General features: G+C 38.9%; 3 protein-coding genes across 3 annotated transcripts; 2 read left to right on the top strand and 1 right to left on the bottom strand.

Moving 5' to 3' along the window:
• Positions 1-2541: 2541 nt before the first annotated feature.
• On the top strand, positions 2542-6276 carry plek2 (pleckstrin 2). Its single transcript, XM_084381189.1, has 9 exons — positions 2542-2618; positions 2834-2998; positions 3466-3650; positions 3790-3881; positions 4057-4244; positions 4371-4472; positions 4556-4639; positions 4934-5012; positions 5971-6276. The coding sequence occupies exons 1-9, from the start codon at positions 2565-2567 to the stop codon at positions 6096-6098; spliced, it is 1077 nt and encodes a 358-aa protein (XP_084237315.1). The 5' UTR covers positions 2542-2564; the 3' UTR covers positions 6099-6276.
• A 539-nt stretch (positions 6277-6815) lies between these two features.
• On the bottom strand, positions 6816-11999 carry LOC311273438 (galectin-related protein B). Its single transcript, XM_084380515.1, has 4 exons — positions 11715-11999; positions 11301-11386; positions 8879-9059; positions 6816-8765 (listed from the first exon to the last, which is right to left on the bottom strand). Exons 1-4 carry the CDS (start codon positions 11739-11741, stop codon positions 8622-8624), a joined length of 438 nt encoding a protein of 145 aa, XP_084236641.1. The 5' UTR covers positions 11742-11999; the 3' UTR covers positions 6816-8621.
• Positions 12000-13914: 1915 nt separating this feature from the next.
• Positions 13915-21882, top strand: gmfb (glia maturation factor, beta). The gene is made up of 7 exons (XM_084381762.1): positions 13915-13989; positions 16681-16777; positions 17400-17449; positions 17628-17677; positions 17769-17851; positions 17945-18018; positions 18150-21882. Exons 1-7 carry the CDS (start codon positions 13987-13989, stop codon positions 18219-18221), a joined length of 429 nt encoding a protein of 142 aa, XP_084237888.1. The 5' UTR covers positions 13915-13986; the 3' UTR covers positions 18222-21882.
• The last annotated feature ends 745 nt before the right edge of the window (positions 21883-22627 follow it).

Here is a 22627-nt window from a genome sequence, read left to right on the forward strand (position 1 = left end):
AACTCGTACTGTATACGGGCAATTTCAGTCTCATCCTCGACTCTTGAGGAACGACTATAGAAAAGGCCATTTGTCGTTTGTGGAAGAATCAAAACAATTTCCTTTCAGTTGCAGGACATTGAAAAGTGGAGTGTTGCTTAGTGTGTCCACTAAGAACTATTTCCTACAAAGAAGTTGTGTTGTGTTGAAGTTTGAAGGTTTGTAACCATCTTTACTATTCAAATTATCATTTCCAGCAGAAAGTAGCATTTTTGGGAGGCAAATTTGGGACTAAATAAACAAAGATTCATTATCCTCGAGAAAAATCCTGTCTCCATTTTCTCATAAAGAGAGATTGACCAGCGACATGCTCTGTGTAACCAGCTGTGGACGTGGACACACAAGCACACACCCACTGAACAATAAGTCTGTGGACCAAGAAAACAGACTCCGGCGAGTGTTTGCGTTTTAAGTGTGCGTGTCCAGGACAACCGGCCGCTCCACGTGAGCTGACTTGCGTCAGAGGCCTTCATATCCTGACGTGCCAAAACAACATCATCTCTTTTTTGCGTAATTAATGTTTGATTTATGGTTAATGTTATACAGAGGGCATTCCAGACACACCTTAACCCGTGGCTTGACTTGACTTAACACTCAGACGAGCATGTGTGACTCTCACTCATGAGCAGGATTTTGGGGTTATTGTTCCTCTATGTGTTTAACAGACTCCTTTCTTTTGACACGTATTTGGCCGGTTGCCACGCTGAATCTGCTGCACATACCAGTCGTCTCATAACTGCATGCTTGCAGGTGCAGGTTCCTTCACCTGGGAGACGCACTGGAGAGTTTAGAGGAGTCCTGCAGCAGAGAGGAGAGGCTCTTCTTCTGGTTTTCATCCAGAATAAAGTATAATATTATATTAAATGTCATACGACCCCTGAACTTATTAAAACTCACTGCCAACCTGTTGGAAAAACTCAAAACTTTCCTTATTCAAGAAAGTAATGCTGCAGGATATTTGATTAGGATTTTCAAGCTGGATTTTTAAAGAATCGTGATCATTTCCTGCAGAATTTTCTCTTTTTGAGATAAAGATTGTTTGACATTATGTATTCAGACAGTAAAACTGCGCAAGGGATTATGTTGAGCCATAGCTGTCACCCATAACTATGTCAATATCAATGGAAATTGTTTCTGTAAATGTCACAAAAGGTCATTAATTAAGAAATAATAAAGTTCTGCTCTAAAGGCTCATTCATTCAGCAAGATAGAAACGGTGGAGATAGAAACATTCCTTGAAAAATTGCAATTGTCAGTTGTCTTTTTGATACCATCACCAAAGTCAGAGAATTTTAAATCCTACATTCAAGTCTAAACATGCTAAAACACTGCAGATTTGAACTGCACAGTCAGTCTGACTTACTTCATCACTCTCATGGCAGTGGTATCAGCTGTTTTCTGCTGTCTATGGTGAACATAGCTGAGCATTGAGCAGCAAAAGAGCCTGATATTTCCCTCAGGAGTTGGTAGTGACCAAAAAAGAGCCAAAAGAGAGGACATGCAATGTGCAATTGTTTCCTGACACGTGGCCTGTACTAACTTAAAGATATAATATTTAATATTTCTGCATTAAAATGTCTAAAAACAACTAGACATTTGTTCTGTATATTGTTGAGTTGTGTACTTACATAATCCCATATGTTTCCAAAAAGTTAAAATCCATAGAAATCTGTAATTTTGCTCACGGTAATGGTGCGTTTCATTCGGTGACCTGTCACTATAACTTGCAGAACTGAGTCAGAGTTAGGAAGGAAGTCGTCGAATGAGACTAAATGTAATGTGAATAAAACTTTACAACATTAACTCCTCCATAAACCTTTCTGCCTGAGGCATGTAGATTGATTTTCATTGGCAATGAGTGTTGCTTACAGGAAAACAACAACTCCCATGATCCCATGCTACTTACATCCTGTTTTGTTTTGATTAAGAAATTACATACCGTGCACTTTAAAGTTTATACTGACAAGACTGTGTCAGTTTTGTGTTTCCGCTGCCCCCAAGTGGCATAAAATCAGTTTGAAACAATCAGAGATTTCTGTTTATTCGTGTTCTTTCTTTTGTGAAGAGCAGGAACCAGGAAAAAGGAGAATAATGTCCAACAGGACCACATGTAGAGTCTCAGTATCCTCCTTCAGGCTCAATACCCACAGTACTCTCATTAACCATGTGCACTTTGCTCTGCTATTGGGTGCAGCTGCAACAAAGCAGAGCTGTGTTCAACCACCAGCTGCTGGTTTCTCATCAAAACTGGGATAAAGAAAAAAACTCTCATCTGTCAAGACAATGTTCCCTACAGCTTCATCTCCAGGATTTGAATTCCTCACATACTGCTGAGCCTCTGAAGGAGTCTTTGCGCCCTCGTGTGATAACTGGCAGGAATTACAGGGTTTGGATTGGCATGAGAGTTTCAGGGAAGGCGTGTGTGGGTGTCAACAGGGGTGACTCACTTATTCTCCAACCTCTACATTCAAAACTCTGAGCAGGCAGGAACAGGCAGCTCAGTTGTGATTATCACGCCGGACAGCATGGAGACAGACAAGAAAAAGGTGGTCCTAAGAGAAGGATTCCTGGTGAAAAGGGTGAGACAAATATAGGTTTAGTTGAGTCAGTCTGACATGTAGTTTTAGCTATATCTGAAGCTGATGTAAACTTTTATCGCTAAAATCCAAGTTTCTCATATAAAGTCATTCTTGTACAACTTATTTAAGAACAGTGTCTTTGAAAGAGCAAAGCGTATGTAGCTTTTTCCAAGAATAAAACACATTTACGATCATTTCTAATAATCTGAATACAGGGTCATCTTGTACACAACTGGAAGGCGCGCTGGTTTGTGTTGATGTCAGACAAGCTGCTGTACTACAAGTACGAAGGAGGCAAACGGGACTCGTGTCAGCGAGGGAAAGTCCTCCTGAAGGACTGTGAAATAACCTGTCCTTTCCTGGAGTACGAAAATCGACCGGTGAGTTATTCCAGACCAGTGTTAACTTGTTGTGTAGTGTTATAGATGAACTGACGATTGATGGCCTTTAAAGGGGCAACTGTTTTCTATAAAATTACAAAATTAATTCATATGTCTTCATTATTTGGCTTGATTCTATCATAACACAAAATATATGAAGGGTATTTGCAGAAATACACACGACAGCGACACAGAGACCACTGCACTTCATGCCATGTCTCAGCAGCATTTTCCTTTGTTTATGTTTTTGTTGGTAGAAACCACAGTGAAGGTGCGGCTCCACCAGCTGAGACCTTCCTCTCACACCTCACTTGATGATAAAATCTATTGCCTCAGGTTTCTGTTTTTGTCAGGACCTGATCTCCATCGTCAACTAACTTTAAAGAGCAAAACGTTACCTGTTCTAACCCACCACTCTGTCATTAACAAACCTGAACATCAATCTTATTTTTATGTGTTTTTCCTAGTTGGTGTTCAAGCTCCATACAAAGAACGGGACGGATCATTTCTTGGAGGCTTGTTCCCGGGAAGAGAGAGATGACTGGGCCGCTGACATCACCGCTGCAGTCGACAAGCTGCGGACGACTGAAGACGGGAAGGTGACAAACCAGGAAGACCCTGATGCATCCCAGTTACACAACATCAATCTGAGGTAAGTGAACGACTGTTCGCCCACAGACTTTGCAGCATGTTAAATACTGTCGTCCTGCAGACAGCTTGCTTTTGTTTGTTTATGACCCTACCATCTCTTTATAACTGCTCCACTCTCCACTTCTTTGTCTCTTTTAAAGCAAAGTGTTGGACGCCATGTATGACGTCCACAATGGGATCAACATGAGCACTCATGTGGAGCATGGCAGCAATTATAGCAACTGTTTCTCAGGTGAGCCTCTACAACATGGTTCTTCTTCTCCCATTATCATTTTAAATGCACCCACCCAAGCTTGGATGGAGCTTGGGTCTGGACACAGAACAGACCCCAATAACTTGTGGTGCACATCTGGATAAAGGGATCAATCCAGGGTGTTTTTTCTCACTTTCTTTCCCTGTCCCTGCAGGTTCAGCAGTGGTGGACTGGCTGGTGTTCATGCAGCTGACTCTGACCCGTGTGGAGGCCGTGACGCTGGCCTCGGCCCTGCTGGAGGAGGGTTGCCTGCGGACAGTCGGCCTGAAGAGCGTGGAGGCTCTCCGCACCGCCGGCCTCGCTGAGCAGTTCATGGACGACTCCACTGCACTGTACAGCTTTGTGAGTACCAGGAAGTCTTGGTGTACTGACCCCTCCAGAAGCTTACTGACAACTTAAGAACATAAGATGATAAGAGATGGCAGATAATTAATCCACAGCATGTGTATGTTTACTGACTGTTTACAGGCTGACAGCTTAAAGAAGAGAGGCAGTGTGAAGGCAGAGACGTCGCTGTCTGCAGTGGAGATGAGTGGGAAGGTGGAAAAGAGAGGATATCTGCTTAAACAGGTAAACACACTGTATTAACCCTTTTTTAAGATGCTGAAAATAACAGTCAACTCACTAACCTGACACCCCTCCTTTAATCACAGGGACATAGAAGGAAGAACTGGAAAGTGAGACTGTTTGTGCTGCGTTCAGAACCAGCTTTCCTTCACTATTTTGATCCCACCAAGGTGAGTCCACAGCTCATACCAGGGCCTACAAAGGGCTAAAAAATCTAACTGGCAAAATCTGTAAAAAAGTGTATTACTAACAGACACAGCCAATTTAAAAACAGCATAAAGAACCTAAATAAATTGACCCTGAACTGAACACTGCGGCCCAAACAAGGCAGTTGTTTTGTTTACCTCTACTGTATGCCTCAGGCCGGCTATGACACTATTACATTACTCATAATTCTCAATAATTCATATCCACAAACCTGAGTCAGTCTAATCCACTCCCTCTCCTATTTCACTATTTCACAGGATGACATCAGCCCGAGTGGCGGCTTCTCACTGCGAGGCTGTCTGGTGTCTTCTCTGGACGACAACGGAGTTCCCTCAGGTGAGTCACCGTCTCCAACTCCACTGAGCTCAGAAACATTTTCACCTCTAAACAAGCTAATAATTATACAACACAGGACCAGTAGTGAGAAGAAATGGTTCTGGTTTCCTTTTTATGACTAAATGTCTGGGAGATAATGTTGCCACACGGTGTGTGTGATAAGGGGTTTTACTGATACTGTAAACTTAATCTTATTATCCTCTTTTCTTTTTATCTTTACCGAAAGAATTGTCTATGCATCCACATTCTGATGTATCTTATTGTATTATAATCATTGTCAGTGACTGAATGTAAAAAAGTACATTTACACAAGAACTGTACTTAAGTACAATTCTGAGGTACTTCTACTGTGCTTTACTTCAGTATTTCCATTTGCTGCTACTTTATACTTTATACACTCCGCTACTAAAAAAAACATTGATTCCAATAATCAGAAAAATGCTTAATATCAGGTCTGATAATCAGCCATGCAAATAATTTTTCAACCAGTGGTGTTAAGTATGTACTGTAAGGCTTTCTAAAATATGTGTATAATGTATAATTTACTTTAACTCTTATATATCTTTAACTCAAGTGAGACTTTTGGGTACTTTTTTCAATGCTGAGGCTACTAGTTGCCAAACAGTGTCCAGGTGTTACAACCATACATTGTTATTTGCAGTATACAAAGTAATGAATGAGTTTTTAATTTATTATAACAGTACTTTGTGCACATTCATGTCCTCACACAGAGGCAAAGTCTTCCTTTTAATCCTTTAAAAACTGATTAGATAACGTGTCATAGAGGCTGTTTTATATGAATATGAATACAGGTGTGCCTTGACATTTTGGCTTTGCCCTTTTAAAGTTTGCAAACCACTGCATGAGAGCACTGAACGTACAGCTGCTATGTCTGTCCAATGTGTTGATCCTAAAGCAGTTATACTTTATACTGACCCTACTTTCTCCTCCCACACAGGTGTGAAAGGCAACATTCAAGGCAACTTGTTTAAAATCATCACCCAGTCCGACACACATTACTTCATCCAGGCTCCGACCCACCAGGACAAGATGAACTGGATAGAGGCGATCAGAGAGCAGACATGAGAGCAGCTGTGACGACGACTGGATTTACACATTCCATGAATGTATACTGGTTTACTGTGACAACACACTGGGACCATGCAATCAGATGAAAGTGTTAATGGTTACATAACATTTCTGTCTGCTTAATTATTCTGCATTTCAAAAGGTTTTAAAAGCCCAACAGTTGTAAAAAAATATCTTGTAATCATTCAGTTTAAGTTAAATGTTTTTCATAAATAAATATAATCATTATGTATTCTCCACAGTTATGTTTTATCAACTCTAGGCACCAGACATTTACTCAATACAACACTTTACTTGTAAAATATTGTAATGAATTGTTAAGCATTAATACATTTGGTATTAAAAAGGTCTGAAAGTCTTAAATTTAACTTGGTGAACCCTGCAGAAGCCCCGAGGGAAGTATTTTTATAACAGATACTTTTACGTAATCAAAGGGCCCGACACCATGAAGAAGTACAAGTAGAGGCTAGAACATCCCGCAAAGGTATTCGTCACAATCATCAAGTTTTATTCATGCCGGATGCTCTCACTAATCAGACAGACACTCCCACTCAGCAAGCTGAGTCGAGCCTTTATCTGGATGACTCAAGCTGAGCTGGAGTTGGTTTAGAGCCTCGTTCCAGTGAAATAATAAAGAGTGACACAATACCTCGGTGATATATGATAACGTAGACTGGGTTACTCAACCACAGAGCATAAAACAACAATAAAACATAACAACAAAAGTGATTTATTGCAGTGAAGTAAAGTCAATATGAAACATTCACATAAAAAGTGCTAGTGATAAAAGACAAGTACACAAACCAGTGGGCGTTAATAGTTTTTCAAAGGTAGAATAACTCAAAGTGTGACATAATCTAATCCTTCCGCTCAGAGGAAGGAAAACATACTGTGTGTATTACTGGCATGCACTAATGTAGGATGAATTTGTTTTACATGTTTACACCTGTTACAGTACTTAGTCGGGCACAGAATGACAATCAATCGAGTTCAGAGACATTCATCTTCATGCAGGCGCTCGTAAACGTAAGTGCTTTCAAAGGTTAACCCCAGAGAAATCAAAGACAAACGTCTGAGATTTAAAGGTCCACTGTGCAGGATTCAGGGGGATTTAAGGGCAGAAATATATTCATAATTATGCTTATATTGGTGTGCAATCACCTGAAACTAATGCTGCGTTCCAGTCAGTCAGACCCTCATGTTGCCTGTGTCTCGTCCAAAAAGCTGCACTTGAACACACCGCAAAGACTTTAGCCGATGTCCAGCTTGCTCGTACATTCTGCGCCTGTGTTTGAGGAAACACCTCTCCATAGGAGGCTGTAGTCTGTCTTCATCATTTAAAAAGGGAAACCAGAAAACTCTGGACTGAAATACAAATTGTTGTTTTGATAAAGCAGCATTTTTTTTACACCACTCTCACAAATACAGCCACGAAACCGTGTCTGATAAAAAGTTGCAAATAGCACTGGTGAAGAAGCGGAGGCAAAAAATAAGGAGAAACCAAACAAAAGGGGACAAATCACGCTAAGTTTCTCTTCTTGTGCACTTGTTCGCTTAACTAAATCAGCCAATGCCGACAAGGACTGACTAGTGCCACCGGTGCAACAACGAGGGCCACAGACAATTACCAACAGCTGACTGTCGACCTGGTGTGTCAGGGCCCTAAACGTTCCAGGTTCATGACACCAAAAGTAAACGAAAACATGGCTGACCGTGACACACTGATATTTCTTTCTCATTTTTACACACAATTGAACCAAACAGAGGCAGAAATACAGTGCGTGAGGTAACAAGCGCCATCATACATCTTATTTTTCAACCTTTTTATACTTTGAAACATATCTTGATATTCCTTTTACTACCCTAATACAAATTAGAGCTCGTCTGTCTTGTCTGGAACGCAACGCAAGAATCATTGTATTTTTGTTACTTTAGAAAGAGCCCTTTATATCAACAGAGGGAGCGGGTCCACTTCTAGGAGTCCGCCATGTCTCTGCATTTAGCCAGAGAGGGCCCTTTGTGTTTTTTAGCAGCCACAAGGGGAGGTAGGGTGAAACGAGGGGTATTCAGTTGGTTGCAATTTACAACCTTGCCGCTAGATGCCAATAAATCCTACACACCGGACCTTAAAATGCACAAAGACAGATGAATCACTCCTGTTTTTCCGGTGACACATCGTGTTTGTACAAACGTTCATTGAGGGAAAAATATTATTAGCTTTGACCACATTTTGCTTAAAACTTAATTCACTTCAGTTCAAATCACATTCTTCAGTTTATTTACGACATTGATGACTGTCACAATCAGTCACTATCTTCAAGTCTCTAAACAGGTAATCTAGTGAAGGCACTTTGTCTTAACACGTGATTACGAGGCAGGCGTAACTTCATTTGGAACCGGAGACACAACGTCCCCACCATGGGTTAATTTATTCACTCGAAAAGTAGCTAAAAGTATGTATTTGATACTGTCCCAGAACATCCTTATGTATGTTTTTTTTTTTTTTTTTAATCGCTGGTGTTAGGCCACCTTGGTGAGCTGTACATCTCCGAAGACTCGTAAGGCAGTGAGGGAGGCGAGCGGGGAGACCCGGTGGGTGAATCCACACAAAGGCTGTCCGTCCACCAAGATACGAAACTGCTGGTGCTCACAAACTATCTCCATCTACGAGTCAGAGAGGAGGAAGAGGAGAAGAAGATGAGACTCTAATCTACTATCTAAAATCATGCAGAGATAAAGAGGGAAAAAATAAAGGCAGGAAAGATTTTTACGCGTACCTTGAAGGATTCTCCAGCTGCAAAAGGAAAGAAAGAGAGGGTAGTTTCAGCTTTACCCCACTTCCCAGCCAGGCGGGCGTTGCGATGGACGGCCTTATCCGTGAAGTTGACCTTTAACTGAAGTCCCACGTCGCCCTCTGTGTCCTCCTCCAGAGGAGCGCTGGACAGAATCAGCTCAATGCTGAACAAACACACACAAGAGATCAGGGACACACAGAAGTGGCGCCTGAATTTTAAAAGACTGACAAGTACATTTACTCAATTACTCAATTTTGAGGTGATTTTTACTTCTTCTCCACTACGTTTAACAGGAAAATATTCTAGTGGTTGGAAAAACAACCATTGTGAAGGTCTCACTTTGGGCTCTGGGTGATTGTGGAGGCATTTATTCCTATTTTTTATTTTTACAAACCAAACAATCCATCGATTAATCCTGAATGAAAATAATCATTATTTGCAGCACAGAATAGTTTAAAATGAGCTCCACCTCGACCAACTACAACAGTGAGATCCTGCTTTTACATTAATGCTGACACTGCTGAGCTTTTCTGTCTATCTCAGTTATAAACCTGTAGATCCCTCAGATAACAGTGACATCTGCTGGTCTTTATGACTACTGCAATGTAGTAATTAGGTATTCAATGAAGAAGCCTGATTGAGGAATGATTTTGATAACTGACAGTGAGTTTAATCACATTACTTTGATGATCATGAGAGCAAAAAGTAGAGGAGGATGATGCCTAGTCAGATATTAGGAAATACTAAAACTACTGATATTGATTTATCACCTGAAATAATCACCATTTTTGCAGCGATTCTTTAAATGTTGTTAACAAACAAACAAAGACAAAGATATTTAACAGAGGCAGGATATTTTACAGTTTAACAATCTGTCTGTTATGTTTGTTGGTTATTAGTTAATAAATGATTCTTGCACAATGATTCATTTTCATTATCAAGTCTAAACATGATCTATTGACTATAGTTTTTTATTTAACTATATTTATTTGTTTGTTTGTTTATTTATATTTATGGGATATATAAATGCACTGTAATTTATCCAATGATTTTGCCAACTTTATTGTAAATGACATCAGTGCACTGAAACATTAAATTTACAAACTTAAAATATATGATAATTATAAAATTGTCCCAGCATCTTTTTCTGCATTATAATCTAAATAAAAAGGAGTTTTTGTATTGTTGTTATCATTGTTTTTTTTACAAACTTGTCAGTGGTGGAAAATAATAGTATATTCACTCAAATACTGTTCTTAAGGTACTTTACTTGAGTATTTACATTTTAAGTTACTTTATGCTTCAACACCGCTACATCTCAGAGGAAAACATTGAACTTTTACCTGCACAGATTTATCGAACAGCTAAAGAAAGTTTGATTAATAGATTAATAATTCTACAGACAAAACATATGATACAGTAAGTTTATAGAACATTAAACTATCCAACATTATGTGAAGTAGGCTACTTTAAATTAGCAACATCGCTGACATGTTTTTGCATAATGATCCAAAGTCCATTCTTCTCAAAGTTCCTTTGAGTCTTTGTAACGGAGTATTTTTATAATGTAGTATTACTACTTTGAAGTTGTAAATGATTTGAATACTTCTGTTAACACAGATCATCATGTAAACAGCTTTATATTCAGCCCTGATTACAAGCAAAACATATAAACAAATGTTTCATTTTGCAGAGAATCTTATCGTACATTTTTAGTAATTTGCTTTTTTTGGTGACATTCATTGTGGATTTGGTATCACGAAGACTTAAGTTTTTAATTAGCAGTTAACTATTTTAATTGCAGCTGGCTGACACAAACACAGTCATTAATGAGAATCATGAAATCACAAAGAAATAGAAAATATATTTTGAATTAAAAGCTCAGTCATGCTACATTCAGTGTCTAGGAAAAGGGTCCTTTGAGAGAATTTGTCCTTAAAAACCTTCCTGATGTTTCTGCAGCTAAAAATAAGTTTCCTGACATAAAAAAAAAGTTTATTTTTGCACAGCATGTCTTTTTTATTTTTTTTCTGCAGCCTAACTGTCGTCTGTTACTGGACACAGTGACGAATGACTGAATAAATAGCCATCTGATGTTATCAACCAGAGTAATTCCAGTGTGACTCTTTAGATTTTCATGGGATTTGAAGCTCTCCCACGCACATCCAGCACACTAGCCTATAATTAGGAGACGCACTGGCATTACAAATATATTTTTCCCGAAAAAGAGACTAGATGGGTGGTTGGCAAAGACAACAGCTGCTTGGTAATTCTGTTTTATGACAAGCCTACAGGGCTTTTTTTTTTTTTTTTAATCTCTAACTTATATTGGCTGCCACGTCATATGTGCAACAGTGCATATATCAATAATGTATAATTCGCTTTTTTTTCTCCGTGTGCTTACCTTTTGGGTTTATTGTTAATAATTCCCATAACAACCAGTTTCATTGAAGGCCGCATCCCACCCTTTATCTCTCCGATATACTCCCCCTGTGAAACAATAGAGATGTTTTAAGATCAGGATGAGGCCTACACCTCCAAACAAAACAGCACACTTATTACTTTATTATCACAGGCTGGTCCCTTCTCACGCAGCCCTGCTGATGTCTGAATGTGCGGTGAGCTGCCACCTACAGCACCGATGGGAACAATAGCTTTATTGATCCACGCTTTTTTTTAACAATCAGTGACTCAGCTGGACAAACTACTCTTCTGCATTTTCTGTCAGCGAGCCACGCCGAAAGGTGAAATCTACAAATGAAAATAATAAAAAATTTTGCAGAAATGTTGCAATGCATGCATAAAGGCAGCTACATACATGGTCTTTCTTGTCCTTTTCTTCCATTCCACTCTGGGCGTGATGCGGTGTGGAGGTCTAAAGCGGTGAGATGCCAACTGAGAGCTGATTGACTCTGCCTCCAGCTGGCAGACCCCGCCTGTACCAGGTTGTCATAGAGACAGGCTCCCGGTTTGGCAGTGATGATGGGAGAGAGAGGAGGGGGATTATATTACAACATGAATAAATTAGGGGCTGTCATAGTTAACGCGATATTAATTCCCTCTTAACGCCGTTAATTTTCTTTTTTGACGCGCGATTAGCGCACGCACGTTCTGACCCTCCGCCCGCTCCGTAGTTTGGGAAATCAGGAAGCGACGCAGCAGCAGCACGTTGTGGATGGCAGCAGAAACAAACCTCCCTGAGCAGGACTGGATAAAGAAAAGGGGTCTTTTTGAATGGCAAGTTCAGCTTCAAAGCCCTGCCAGATGGTTCTCGCCACAGGAACAGAGTTATTTGCATTTACTGTCGATGTGGACCGAGTTACCACCAGAGTACGTCCGGTCTCGAATACCACTAGCTGGGCGAGCACACAGCTGATGATGCAGGGAGCCTGTTGGGCTTGAGTCTGTCATGCATATTTTTTGAGCATGCAGTACCTTGAGGTTACTCTGGAGATTATTCTGGACAGTATTTGACGTTGTTTTGGATTGTTGCAATAATAATAAACATATATTTGCATAAAGCAAGCACATTTGTCCACTCCCATGTAGATAAAAGTATTAAAAACTTGAAAAATATTCCTTTAAGGTAAATTTAGAAAAGATAAAATATGTGCGATTAAATATTTTAATCGATTTTCAGCCCGAAAATAAATACATGTCATTTAAATCCGCATAATTTGGATGAAAATGTTCAGATAAGGTGACGTCATAAAGGTGGTCTGAGTGAACGTGAACGTCGCATAGCCTCTGGTGAGACATTGACAGTGGTGGAAAGAGTAAACTACTGAAAATCTGTACTCGAGTACAAGTGAAAGTACTCGTATCATAGTAATACTCAAGTAAAAGAACAAAGTATTCTTCTAAGTTATCTTTTAACCGTTGATGTTTATTGCATGATCTATAGCAGGCTACAAAATTGCAGATCAACATTTGGATATTAATTCAAATTCAAATGACATAGTGCAATTCATACTTACATACAAGTAAAATAATAGACATAGAAAAAATAAAGTAAAGTACCCAAAAAAAATAAATTAGCTACATGATCTCTATATATCATTGCTTATAGACTCTGAACCCAAAATGTTTAAATAAGGTCATATAATTGTTATTTTTTTATGTATTTGCTCTTTAAACTCAGTGCTGCTGGTGTAAAAGTACAGTAATACTGTCAGCTGATTGTGAAATTATTATTAGGTAGAGAAATGTGCCCTGCTAGTGTTATATAATGATATATTGTAAATATATAATAAAACAATACATTGAATAATAGAATTTAACGGTTGTAGTTGTATTTTAGTGGATAGTTTAGTTTAGGCTACTCAAGTCCTGTGCTTCAGTACAATTTTGAGGTACTTGTACTTTACTTGTATTTCTGTTTTCTGCTGGTTTATACTTCTGATCACTACATTCTGGAGGCAGATATTGTACTTTTACTCCACTAGACTACATTTATTTGATGACTTTAGTTACTGGTTACTTTGCAGACTACATGCTGCATCAAAGCCAAAGTAATGAATTTATAATAATTTACTTTATCATCAATAATCAGAAAAATGCTAAATACTGGGTCGGATAATTAGCCAGGCTGATAATGTACATATACTTTTGATATTTAGGCTATTTTCTTCAAGTTTTACTCATTTGGGTGATGTTCACTTTCACCAAAGTAATATTTTAACACATAGCTTTACTTTTACAAGTATGTCAAGTGTGACTTTTGGGTTCTTGCAACATAATTAAATATTTTTTTTAAATGAACATATATTTTACAGCCTATATAAAAACTTAACGTGCACAGCAACTAGTATTTCTCTATGAACTATAACTAGAAGAGCTGTTTCCCTTGTGCAACAACTAAATGTTTAATAAAGCTTTAGTAGCAGTCAGTGTGTTTTAATGAACTACTGGGACTGTAGGACAATGGTGAGGACAGATTTATGACCAACTTTTGCAGGAGGGGGCGCTTGTTGGGGATTGGTCAGACGAGTCACAGGATGATGAAGTAAAAAAAAAAAAAAAAAAACATTGAAAGCGTCTGTAGCATTCAGAGCAGCAGCTGCAGCTTCAGGGACTTTAACTCTACAACGATGGTGAGTTGCTCCGTGTTTGCTGTCACACAGCTGCTGTCACTCTCGGTTCTGCCTTTTCTTCATCATCCGCTCCAACAAACGTGAAGCTCAGGAGACTATTGGGGAAAAAGTGAGGTCGCAGATTGGCTAGCGTTAGCCTGCTAGCCTAGCATTAGTTCCACCCTCTCGTCTATTGTGTCGAGTTAGACAGAGGGGAGGTGCGCGGTTTCCGGTTACGGATTTCAGAATAAAACCACTGTTGGCACGAAATGCTTTAAAATATCAGGATTTTTCAGGACACTTTTTTAGAGCATCACACAATTATATACACTAAACTACTTAGGGATATTGAGATATTTTAGTGTCACTTGATTTTTTTAATTTGTGTTTTGCGAATATATTTGGTCCTCAAAAATAATGCGACACATTAAATTTGACTTTTATTGCACATTCATGCACATGCATTTATATCCAAATATCCCTAATTTAGAGTAGCGTATGTGCATCAGTGCAATCAAGCCATGAAAAGACAATAATAATCAAATGATACTGATAAAAAGTAACTAATTGTCATTATTTCTCATAGTATTCAATAGTCATCATCCACATAATTATCAAGTATTTAATGTATGAATGAATGTATTGTAAAATAATTTTTTGAATCTCATGCATGCTATATCACTGTAAGTATTTGCTAAAGAACAGATTATATATTAAAGTTAAGAGTCTGCAGTTAATCCTACATTCATACAAAAATACCTACAATGGTGACTGTACTTCACAGCATTGTTTTACTATTTCTGTTCTGTATTACTTCAATCACTTGTATGTTTAGTCATAAAAATACAGTCAGCTATTTGTAGTGTTTCAAAATCATTAAATTAAGACGCATGTAACAGAAATTAAATACTCATCATGGTAACTGCTCAAATAACGATAAATGCTGCAACAGATTTCTTTGATTGAGTGGGATTACTGCTCTAAGGCATGATTGTTATTTTCTGTTAATTGATGAAAAATGCCCATGATAATTAATTAAATTAGATGAACTGTATTATGATTCTTGCTCCACGTTTCATATTTACCAGACAGCCTGTATGCTTTTATTCTGAAGTCTAACTGAGCAGGCTTCCGGTGTCCCAACGCTTCTGGTTTTCGGGGAGCTGCCTTCACGCTAGCTCGGCTGCTTATCATGATGAAAATGTGTCCCTCCGGGCTTTTGACTGCGTGTCATGACAGCTCGACCGTATTTCAGTGTCGATCAACATCTGGTCCGAGTCATTACCTCGTTTTTACACATTAAAATCAGACAGTTAAAGTCAGCCGACTCATTTCCTGGATGAATTAGCAGCCAAAACCAGCGAGCTCGCTGTCAGTGGCTGCAGGAATTTAAACCTGTGGCCAGCCTCCTGGCTTTTATTGTCCTGCCTGCTCCCCATCAACTTCCTATATGCATCCTGTTTTCCACTCTCTGTAGTCCCAACCACACCACACACCCCCCAGCCTCCTTCTTAATCTGTGAAGATCTCTCCCTGAGCCCAGTGAAATCCTGACTCCCACCAGCCATCTGTTCAGGAAGGTGTAATTATAGAATTGAGAGACTCTGCAGAGACTCTTAAAGACTTTATGTCTATGTGGCGGAGTTATGTAATAATGTGTGTGTGTGGACGTGACATAAAATCCTGACGAGGCTGGGTTATTGTTTCCTCTCTGACTAAAGCCGGTGGGTCAGATTAGACTGCGGAAACAGAGCTGAACTGCAGTTTTTACTTTTCAGGGAAATTTCAGGATACTAACACGCTGCGTTAGAGATGAGCAATGAAATGCACGACAACCACTTCAAGCTACAGACTCAGCATCTGTCCCTCCATGCATATAAACCCTCTGCAAATATGCTTCAAAGTCTGAGAATTAGAGATATAAGATGTAAGAAGAGAATCAAGGCAACGGTGCGTTTCATTCGGTCACCTGTCAGTACTTTCTCGATAGGTAAATCTGCGAATGAGACTAAACTTAACGTGAATAAAACCCACTCTGCACTTGGCAGATGTCTTTTGTTTTGTTTTGATAGGGAGATCGCTAGATGCAGAAATCACATATTGTGCATTTAAACGCCTCTTACGTATATAAATAAATAAATACATGTGTTTTTATTGATATTTTTCTGATTGATTGTCCATTACTGCTGCGGTATTGATTATATATGGCTTTATATGTGCTGAAATACATTTAGTCCATTATGATTTTGTTTCTGTCTGAGTAAACATGTGACTGGACAGGAGAGACTCTGCACATTTGACATGGATTGCATCAATTATAATCTATGTTAGATATGAACTGTTTAAAGATGTAGAAGTCAGAAATGAGGATCTCTCTGCAGGAGCTGTTCACACCTTTGTTTCAACGTATAGGCTCCATTGTCTTTATGCTGCTCTGCATAAGAAAGGCATCATGATACTATTTGAACAACAATACTACCGGAACAAAGGGAGGTAATGGATGTGAGGAAGCACTTCCTCATGCAGATGCACTATGACTACCAGTTAAAATGCAGAGGAACAAACATTTGTTGAACAGAATATTACAAACATCAGATACATTAGTTTAGTCAAGGTGATGGGTCTTTAGTCATAGATCCAAAGTTCAAGGCTTTGGCTCATTAACTGTGTACAAAAACACAAAGCATTTACATGTTTCTCCTGTCATCATCAGAGTGAATCACTGGTGGTGTGTGAGGTGGATGAAGATCTGGTGAAAAAGCTGAAGGAGTTTCGTTTCCGGAAGGAGACCAATAATGCCGCCATCGTTAGTGAGTGTTCACATTTTATGTCATTCAGTTTCTTTTCCTCGCATGTCATTGATCGTGTTTTGTAGGTCGTACAGGGAAGGTGATGTAAGGAGTCCAGGGTGCAGGTGGAATCTAGTGGATGTGTTAACTCATTATTATTATTATATTTCAAACATCAGAGTCTAGTAAAGACGGCTTTTTCCTAAAATGTCAAAGTGTTCATTGAAATGTGTGTCTATTTTTGAAGCTCTTTTAGGATTAAAAGCCTTCCGACAGATGATCGTGATGTTTTTTTTAGCCGCATAAAAACTAACTTGACACTAAATGGGAAATGTAGGCCATCTTCTTCCACATGCAGCAGGTGGTGTGACAGTTTAGTGTTGCATCAGTTTGAAGCTTTATCCTCCACTATCTCTGGATCAGAATGTCATTGCTGCTAAATGGGATTAGGGTTGTGTTCACATGCCATGGACGCGGACTCAAACGTACACACCTTTAACACCAGTACGTTTGTCATATGAAATGTGAACAAAATATATTTATTCTTCAAATCTTTAAATGTGCTGCTGCTTCTGCCACCACTACTGATATGTGATTGTTTCCATGCAGCTGTTGACTACTCTTTCCTGTTTTTACCCCTCAGTGAAGATCGACAAAGACAAGCAGCTGGTTATTCTTGAAGAGGAGCATGAGGTAACTCAGCTGTTGTTAAGTTAATGGTCAACTTTTACATGTTGAATTTACTTTAAACTTTGAACTTTGCGTGGTTAAACTTGTTTTGGCCCAACAGCTGTTGAATGAATAAATGCTTCCCTCGATAAAGTGTAACTTGAGACTGAACTATTCATAAATATCTGTCTTTTTCTTTTAGGATATTTCTCCTGATGATCTGAAGGATGAACTGCCTGAGAGACAGCCAAGATATCCTTTCAATATGTGTTTTAACATGCACCTGACCTGTGTTTTTACACTCCTGATGTGAAATCTGTGAACTGTCCTTAGCACCAGGCACGTTTATCGTCTACAGCTATAAATACCAACACGACGACGGACGTGTTTCCTATCCTCTCTGCTTCATCTTCTCCAGTCCCGTGGGTAAGAACACCTGCTCTGGATGTATGGTGCACATTGCTCGCCGCGCTGTTTAATCATCAAGGTGGTGAATGTTGGTATATTTGTGTTCGGCAGGTTGCAGACCGGAGCAGATGATGATGTACGCGGGAAGCAAAAACAAGCTGGTGCATACTGTTCAGCTGAGCAAGGTGAGTGAGCCGTCTGCGAGCGTGGGACTGATGCTACCCTGTAGATGAGGGCGAGAACATCTGCCCGTCTGGACATCGTTTTACAAGAAAAGTTGAAACCACGCTCTTTTATTCATGTTTTTTTTAACCAGGTGTTTGAGATCAGAAACACAGAGGACCTGACAGAGGAGTGGCTCAGAGAGAAACTTCGGCTCTTCGGCTAAAAGTCGTCTCATCCGGTGGTCTGGGATGTGAGGAGGATCCAGATTGCACAACTTGTGTCATCTCTTGGGAAGAACACAACCACAGTTAATGTTTCCCTCCTCTCCGTACCAGACCTGATTTAAATAGTGTTTGCAAAATACTTCCTGTTCTCATTTTGGTAATAGTTTACGGCATGTTACAACTCAGTGTCCCAGAACATGCAGACAATCACAAGAGTTTGTGTGCTTTTCTGTGACTGTCAACACTAACTAAACCTCCCATCTGGCAGCCTAGAACTGAAAATACTATTTGACGCAGGTCTGGTTTGTGTCCCGTACAATCTCTCCATGTGCCAGTTGTGTCTGTATTGAACTAACAACTCCCATAGCTCTTAAAGTGGACTGAAATTGGTAGTACTCATTCGCCCCTTCCTAAACATTTCACTCAGGAGAACTCAAAGGCATTGTAACAGCAGTTTCTCTTTCGTTAAGTAGTTCATACTCAGTGTTTTTTGCAACTCTCAACCTCCTGAGTCTCACCGTTTTATGTTTCATTATTTGAGGGAGTATTTTTTAGATTTTTTTTAGTTTTTTCTCCGTGTATGAAGGATTATAGAAGCATTAATTCCCTTTTTTTGTTGTGAAAACAAACCTGCCAGAACATCAGAACAATCATAGAGAACAATTTAGAGTCCAGCTTTAGTCTCCCCTTCAGTATTCATTTAAAACTGTACATAACAATAACACTAAGATCATCTGACACTCCCACTTATATATGATGTGTCGTACCTTCTGTTGTGCACATAAACAAGCTGGCAGACGCCCTCGAGTGGTGCTTAGCACACTGCAGATTTCCAACCTCAGATCGCATCTTTTACAGAAACAACAGTGTGACTCGTGGGTAAAGCTCTATTCTGCCTTCGACCTGCATATTTGTAACAACGATATCACACTCCTGAAAACAATATTTCCACTGAAACATTCCAGACTGAGAGATTTATAACCTACAACAAACCTCCGTGTCTAGCGACCACGACAGTCTTGAAAACACTGACCACAGGGTGGCATCGCCTGCCCTCTTTCTAATCTACTGGGCTGCTCTGTATTAGTGGGTTACTTACTGTGTCTTTAGGGAGATTGTTAGCTAATATTGTGCATTATAGCTATTGCTGTTATTCGTGTTAATGAATGTCGTGCTTCATTCTGATGTAAAGCCACTTTGATTGCTTAGTGGCGGTCGCAGCCTTGAGAATGATGGCTGGGACTTCTCCAAACGCCAGTTGTGCTTAATATTTAGACTTGGTAGGTAAAAGACAACATCTGGGCAATTTCCATTTTCCATACATGACGGGGTTCGACCAATATAGCTTTTTTTGAAGGCTGATGTGTGTGTTGAATGTGCCAGCAGCTCATTTTCCATGCCTGTATCTATTATCTACACTTTTTGTGTTGTGTTTGATCTGTTTTCTGTCATGTTGGGTTTGAAATTAAACTCAGATTGAGGTTAACATGACACATTTGCAGAGGTGGCAAAAGTACACACATTCTTTACTAAAAAAAAAAAGACAATTCACTATTTAACTTAGAGGTAGAATCAGTTGGATTTGTCCGAGCTGTTCTTAAACGCACCACAAAGATATTTGATTGTTGAGTTTCATTCCCAGGGAGTTAAATACCGACATTTTGGGTCGGTAAAGTGTCGTAAATAATCGATAATTCCCCTCGGATGCATTAAAACTAAAGTAACGAGCCTGTTTTGAGGAGATATTTGTGTGAAAATGTCTGGAGTAAAAGTAAAAAGTTACATACAAAGTACAGATACCTGAAAAATGTTGAACAAAAAAAGTACAGTAACTACTTCCCACCTCTGCAAATTTGAGCTTTTGCCACATTTCAAAGCAAACATGCTGGAATACAGTTAAACAACAGAAAATGTGTCACTTTCCAAACACTTATGGACCTTATTGTATGTATTTGGCTATATTTCACACCCGAGGAGACAGTTCTTCCTCTTTCCCTGCTGAAGAGCCTCTAAAACAGGATTCAAACCAATCCAAAACACTAAAATTTCAAACCAGTCACTAATACTTGAAGGATCGACGGCTCTTATCAGCATGCCGACCAGTCCCGGATAGTAAAGCTACATGAAATGCACTTAAAATGCTGCACATTGGTTTCCCGTGAGCTGTGAGCGATCCGACCCTTGAGGGATAATCGGCACAAATGAATCCCACGTGTTCGCTCATCAGAAACTTTGGAAATGGGAGCGTTGTGACAGGAAATCGCCCCCTCGTGTAAGATGTCATACTGCTAAGTCTACCATACCACTGCCTTGTCTTAATTTTTTATTTTTGGCATATTTTTTAAAAACAAATCTTGAGGCCAAAATGAAAAAAATGACACAATTTTTCAACAGTTTTGTGAGGAAATCAAAGGTGATTGGAAAAAGCTTTGTTGGGGGATTTTTTTTTTAAAGACACTAATTTTTTATTTTACTTTCTAATCTACAAAATCCAAGAGACGACATCTTTTTTCTATTTAATCTTGGTGAAACAGTTTCTTTCTTCCAGAGATCTGACTCAAAGATACGTACGCACAATCACACCGTTTCATGTAAATCATTTATTGACGTCAAACGTTAGACGACGTTAATCATTTATGATTTACATGTCAGGGCAGGGATTAATCCAACAGGAACAATGGGGTATAACTGCAATCACGTGTTTTGCTGTCTACTAATGGCATCAAAGCTCAAATCTACACTGTCAGCTACATATTAACCAGTTTAATGCTGACATCATCCATCCACTGTGGGTGATTCTTGTGATTATAATGCTTTCTGTACTTACTTCAACTAAAATTGTATGCTATCCTTTATGGGGAAGTGATTTTATGACCCTAAGATCTGCAAAACCATTTCAAAACTGTAAATCTGAAATCAGAAGGCACGGTTTGTTTATGAAGGTTTTGTTTTGGCAAAAGCAGCACAGGCCAACTCAGAGACGGCCTTCGTATTTGTTTTAAAACGACGAAACGTGCAATGTAAATTCCTCTAAAAACCTCTAAAATGTGGAGAGCTACTGTAAGAAGAACTGACTGGATGCTTTAACGTACGTCTGAATAATTTTCTGACGAGAAGTTTCCGTACGACTTATTTGAGAATTTGCTTCTCTGCCGCACAAATTATGACGTGAAGTTGATACGACTGAAAACATTTATTTGCACATACACTCTTAAAAAAACAGGGCAACGCTCGCATCTCAAACATCTGGTCTCAGCTGTGTTCTTACTCTACCAAAAGTATTTACATACTTTGAAGAAACCCCTCTGCTACCATTGATCGTGTATCAAAATCAACCTCCTCAGTACATTTATATCGAGCCATGTATCTGGTTATGTCCTGTGGATCTAATAGCTTTTCCTTCCTGTGTGGTGAACCTGTTGTAAACTCGGCCTCTTGAGTCTTCTACCTGCAGATGTGTTGTTCAGCTCTTGGTGTCCTCTCTGATCAAATGCCTAATAATCTATTTTCTTTTTCCTTTTTAATAATAAAAACACACCTGAGACATGTATCATAACCAGCTGCCTCATGGCATCAGTGAAACTTGAGATATTTGTATTTTCCCATACTTTATAAAATGTCTATTGTCCTATTGTCCAAATAAAATGACAGTGATGTTTACCAGTGTTTCCCTCACATTTGTGTTCAAACATACTTCAGTAGAAGTAACTTGAGTACAAGACAGATGTACTTAAATATCAAAAGTAAAAGTAAATTATACACATATTTGGATCTGATGTAATCTGCAAAGTAAATAGTAACTAATGTTATCAAATAAACATTTGAGGTGGATTATAGAGTAGCAGAAAATGGAAATACTCAAGTAAAGTACTGAAAATTGTACTTAAGTACAGTACTTGAGTAAATGCTCTTAGTTACATTACATCACTGCAGACGATGTGTGATGTGCATGTTTATTATATTTAGTGCAGCCGATGGCATGTAACTAAGTACATTTACTCAAGTACTGTACTTAAGTACAATTTTGCTGTACTTGCACATAAGTATTTCCATTTTCTTCCACTCCACTACATTTTAGAGGCAAGTCTTGTACTTTTTACTCCACTACATTTATCAGATAACTTCAGTTACTCGTTACTTTGCAGATTATATTCTGCATTTTGTCGGCAACCAGATAAAAAGAAACAGATTACATATTATTACATATGTATACTTTACTTTTACTGGTACTTTTTTTGCTTAAATACTTTACTTAAGTACTATTCATATGGGTGACTTTCACTTTTATATATATTATATTTAAAGGTGCATTATGTAGTTTAGGGGAAGAAATTTTAATCAGAAGAGAAAAATCTTCACTGACTGATTTTTTTATGCCTAAATAAACTAAACAAACAAACAGTTT

Source organism: Pagrus pagrus (assembly GCF_965226575.1).
Source record: "Pagrus pagrus genome assembly, chromosome: 18".
NCBI lineage: Eukaryota > Metazoa > Chordata > Actinopteri > Spariformes > Sparidae > Pagrus > Pagrus pagrus.

Bases quoted from the DNA above. Each gene is read 5' to 3' on its own strand.
- plek2 (XM_084381189.1), top strand. From the start codon at position 2,565: ATGGAGACAGACAAGAAAAAGGTGGTCCTAAGAGAAGGATTCCTGGTG. The intron at 3,882-4,056 runs GTGAGCCTCTAC...CTGTCCCTGCAG, and splicing joins TTATAGCAACTGTTTCTCAG to GTTCAGCAGTGGTGGACTGG. The intron at 4,245-4,370 runs GTGAGTACCAGG...GACTGTTTACAG, and splicing joins CCACTGCACTGTACAGCTTT to GCTGACAGCTTAAAGAAGAG.
- LOC311273438 (XM_084380515.1), bottom strand. From the start codon at position 11,741: ATGGAAGAAAAGGACAAGAAAGACCAT. The intron at 11,387-11,714 runs GTATGTAGCTGC...ATTGTTTCACAG, and splicing joins AAAAGGACAAGAAAGACCAT to GGGGAGTATATCGGAGAGAT. The intron at 9,060-11,300 runs GTAAGCACACGG...GTGTTTGTTCAG, and splicing joins ATTAACAATAAACCCAAAAG to CATTGAGCTGATTCTGTCCA.
- gmfb (XM_084381762.1), top strand. The intron at 17,678-17,768 runs ATATCCTTTCAA...AGCACCAGGCAC, and splicing joins CTGCCTGAGAGACAGCCAAG to GTTTATCGTCTACAGCTATA. The intron at 18,019-18,149 runs GTGAGTGAGCCG...TTTTTTAACCAG, and splicing joins ATACTGTTCAGCTGAGCAAG to GTGTTTGAGATCAGAAACAC.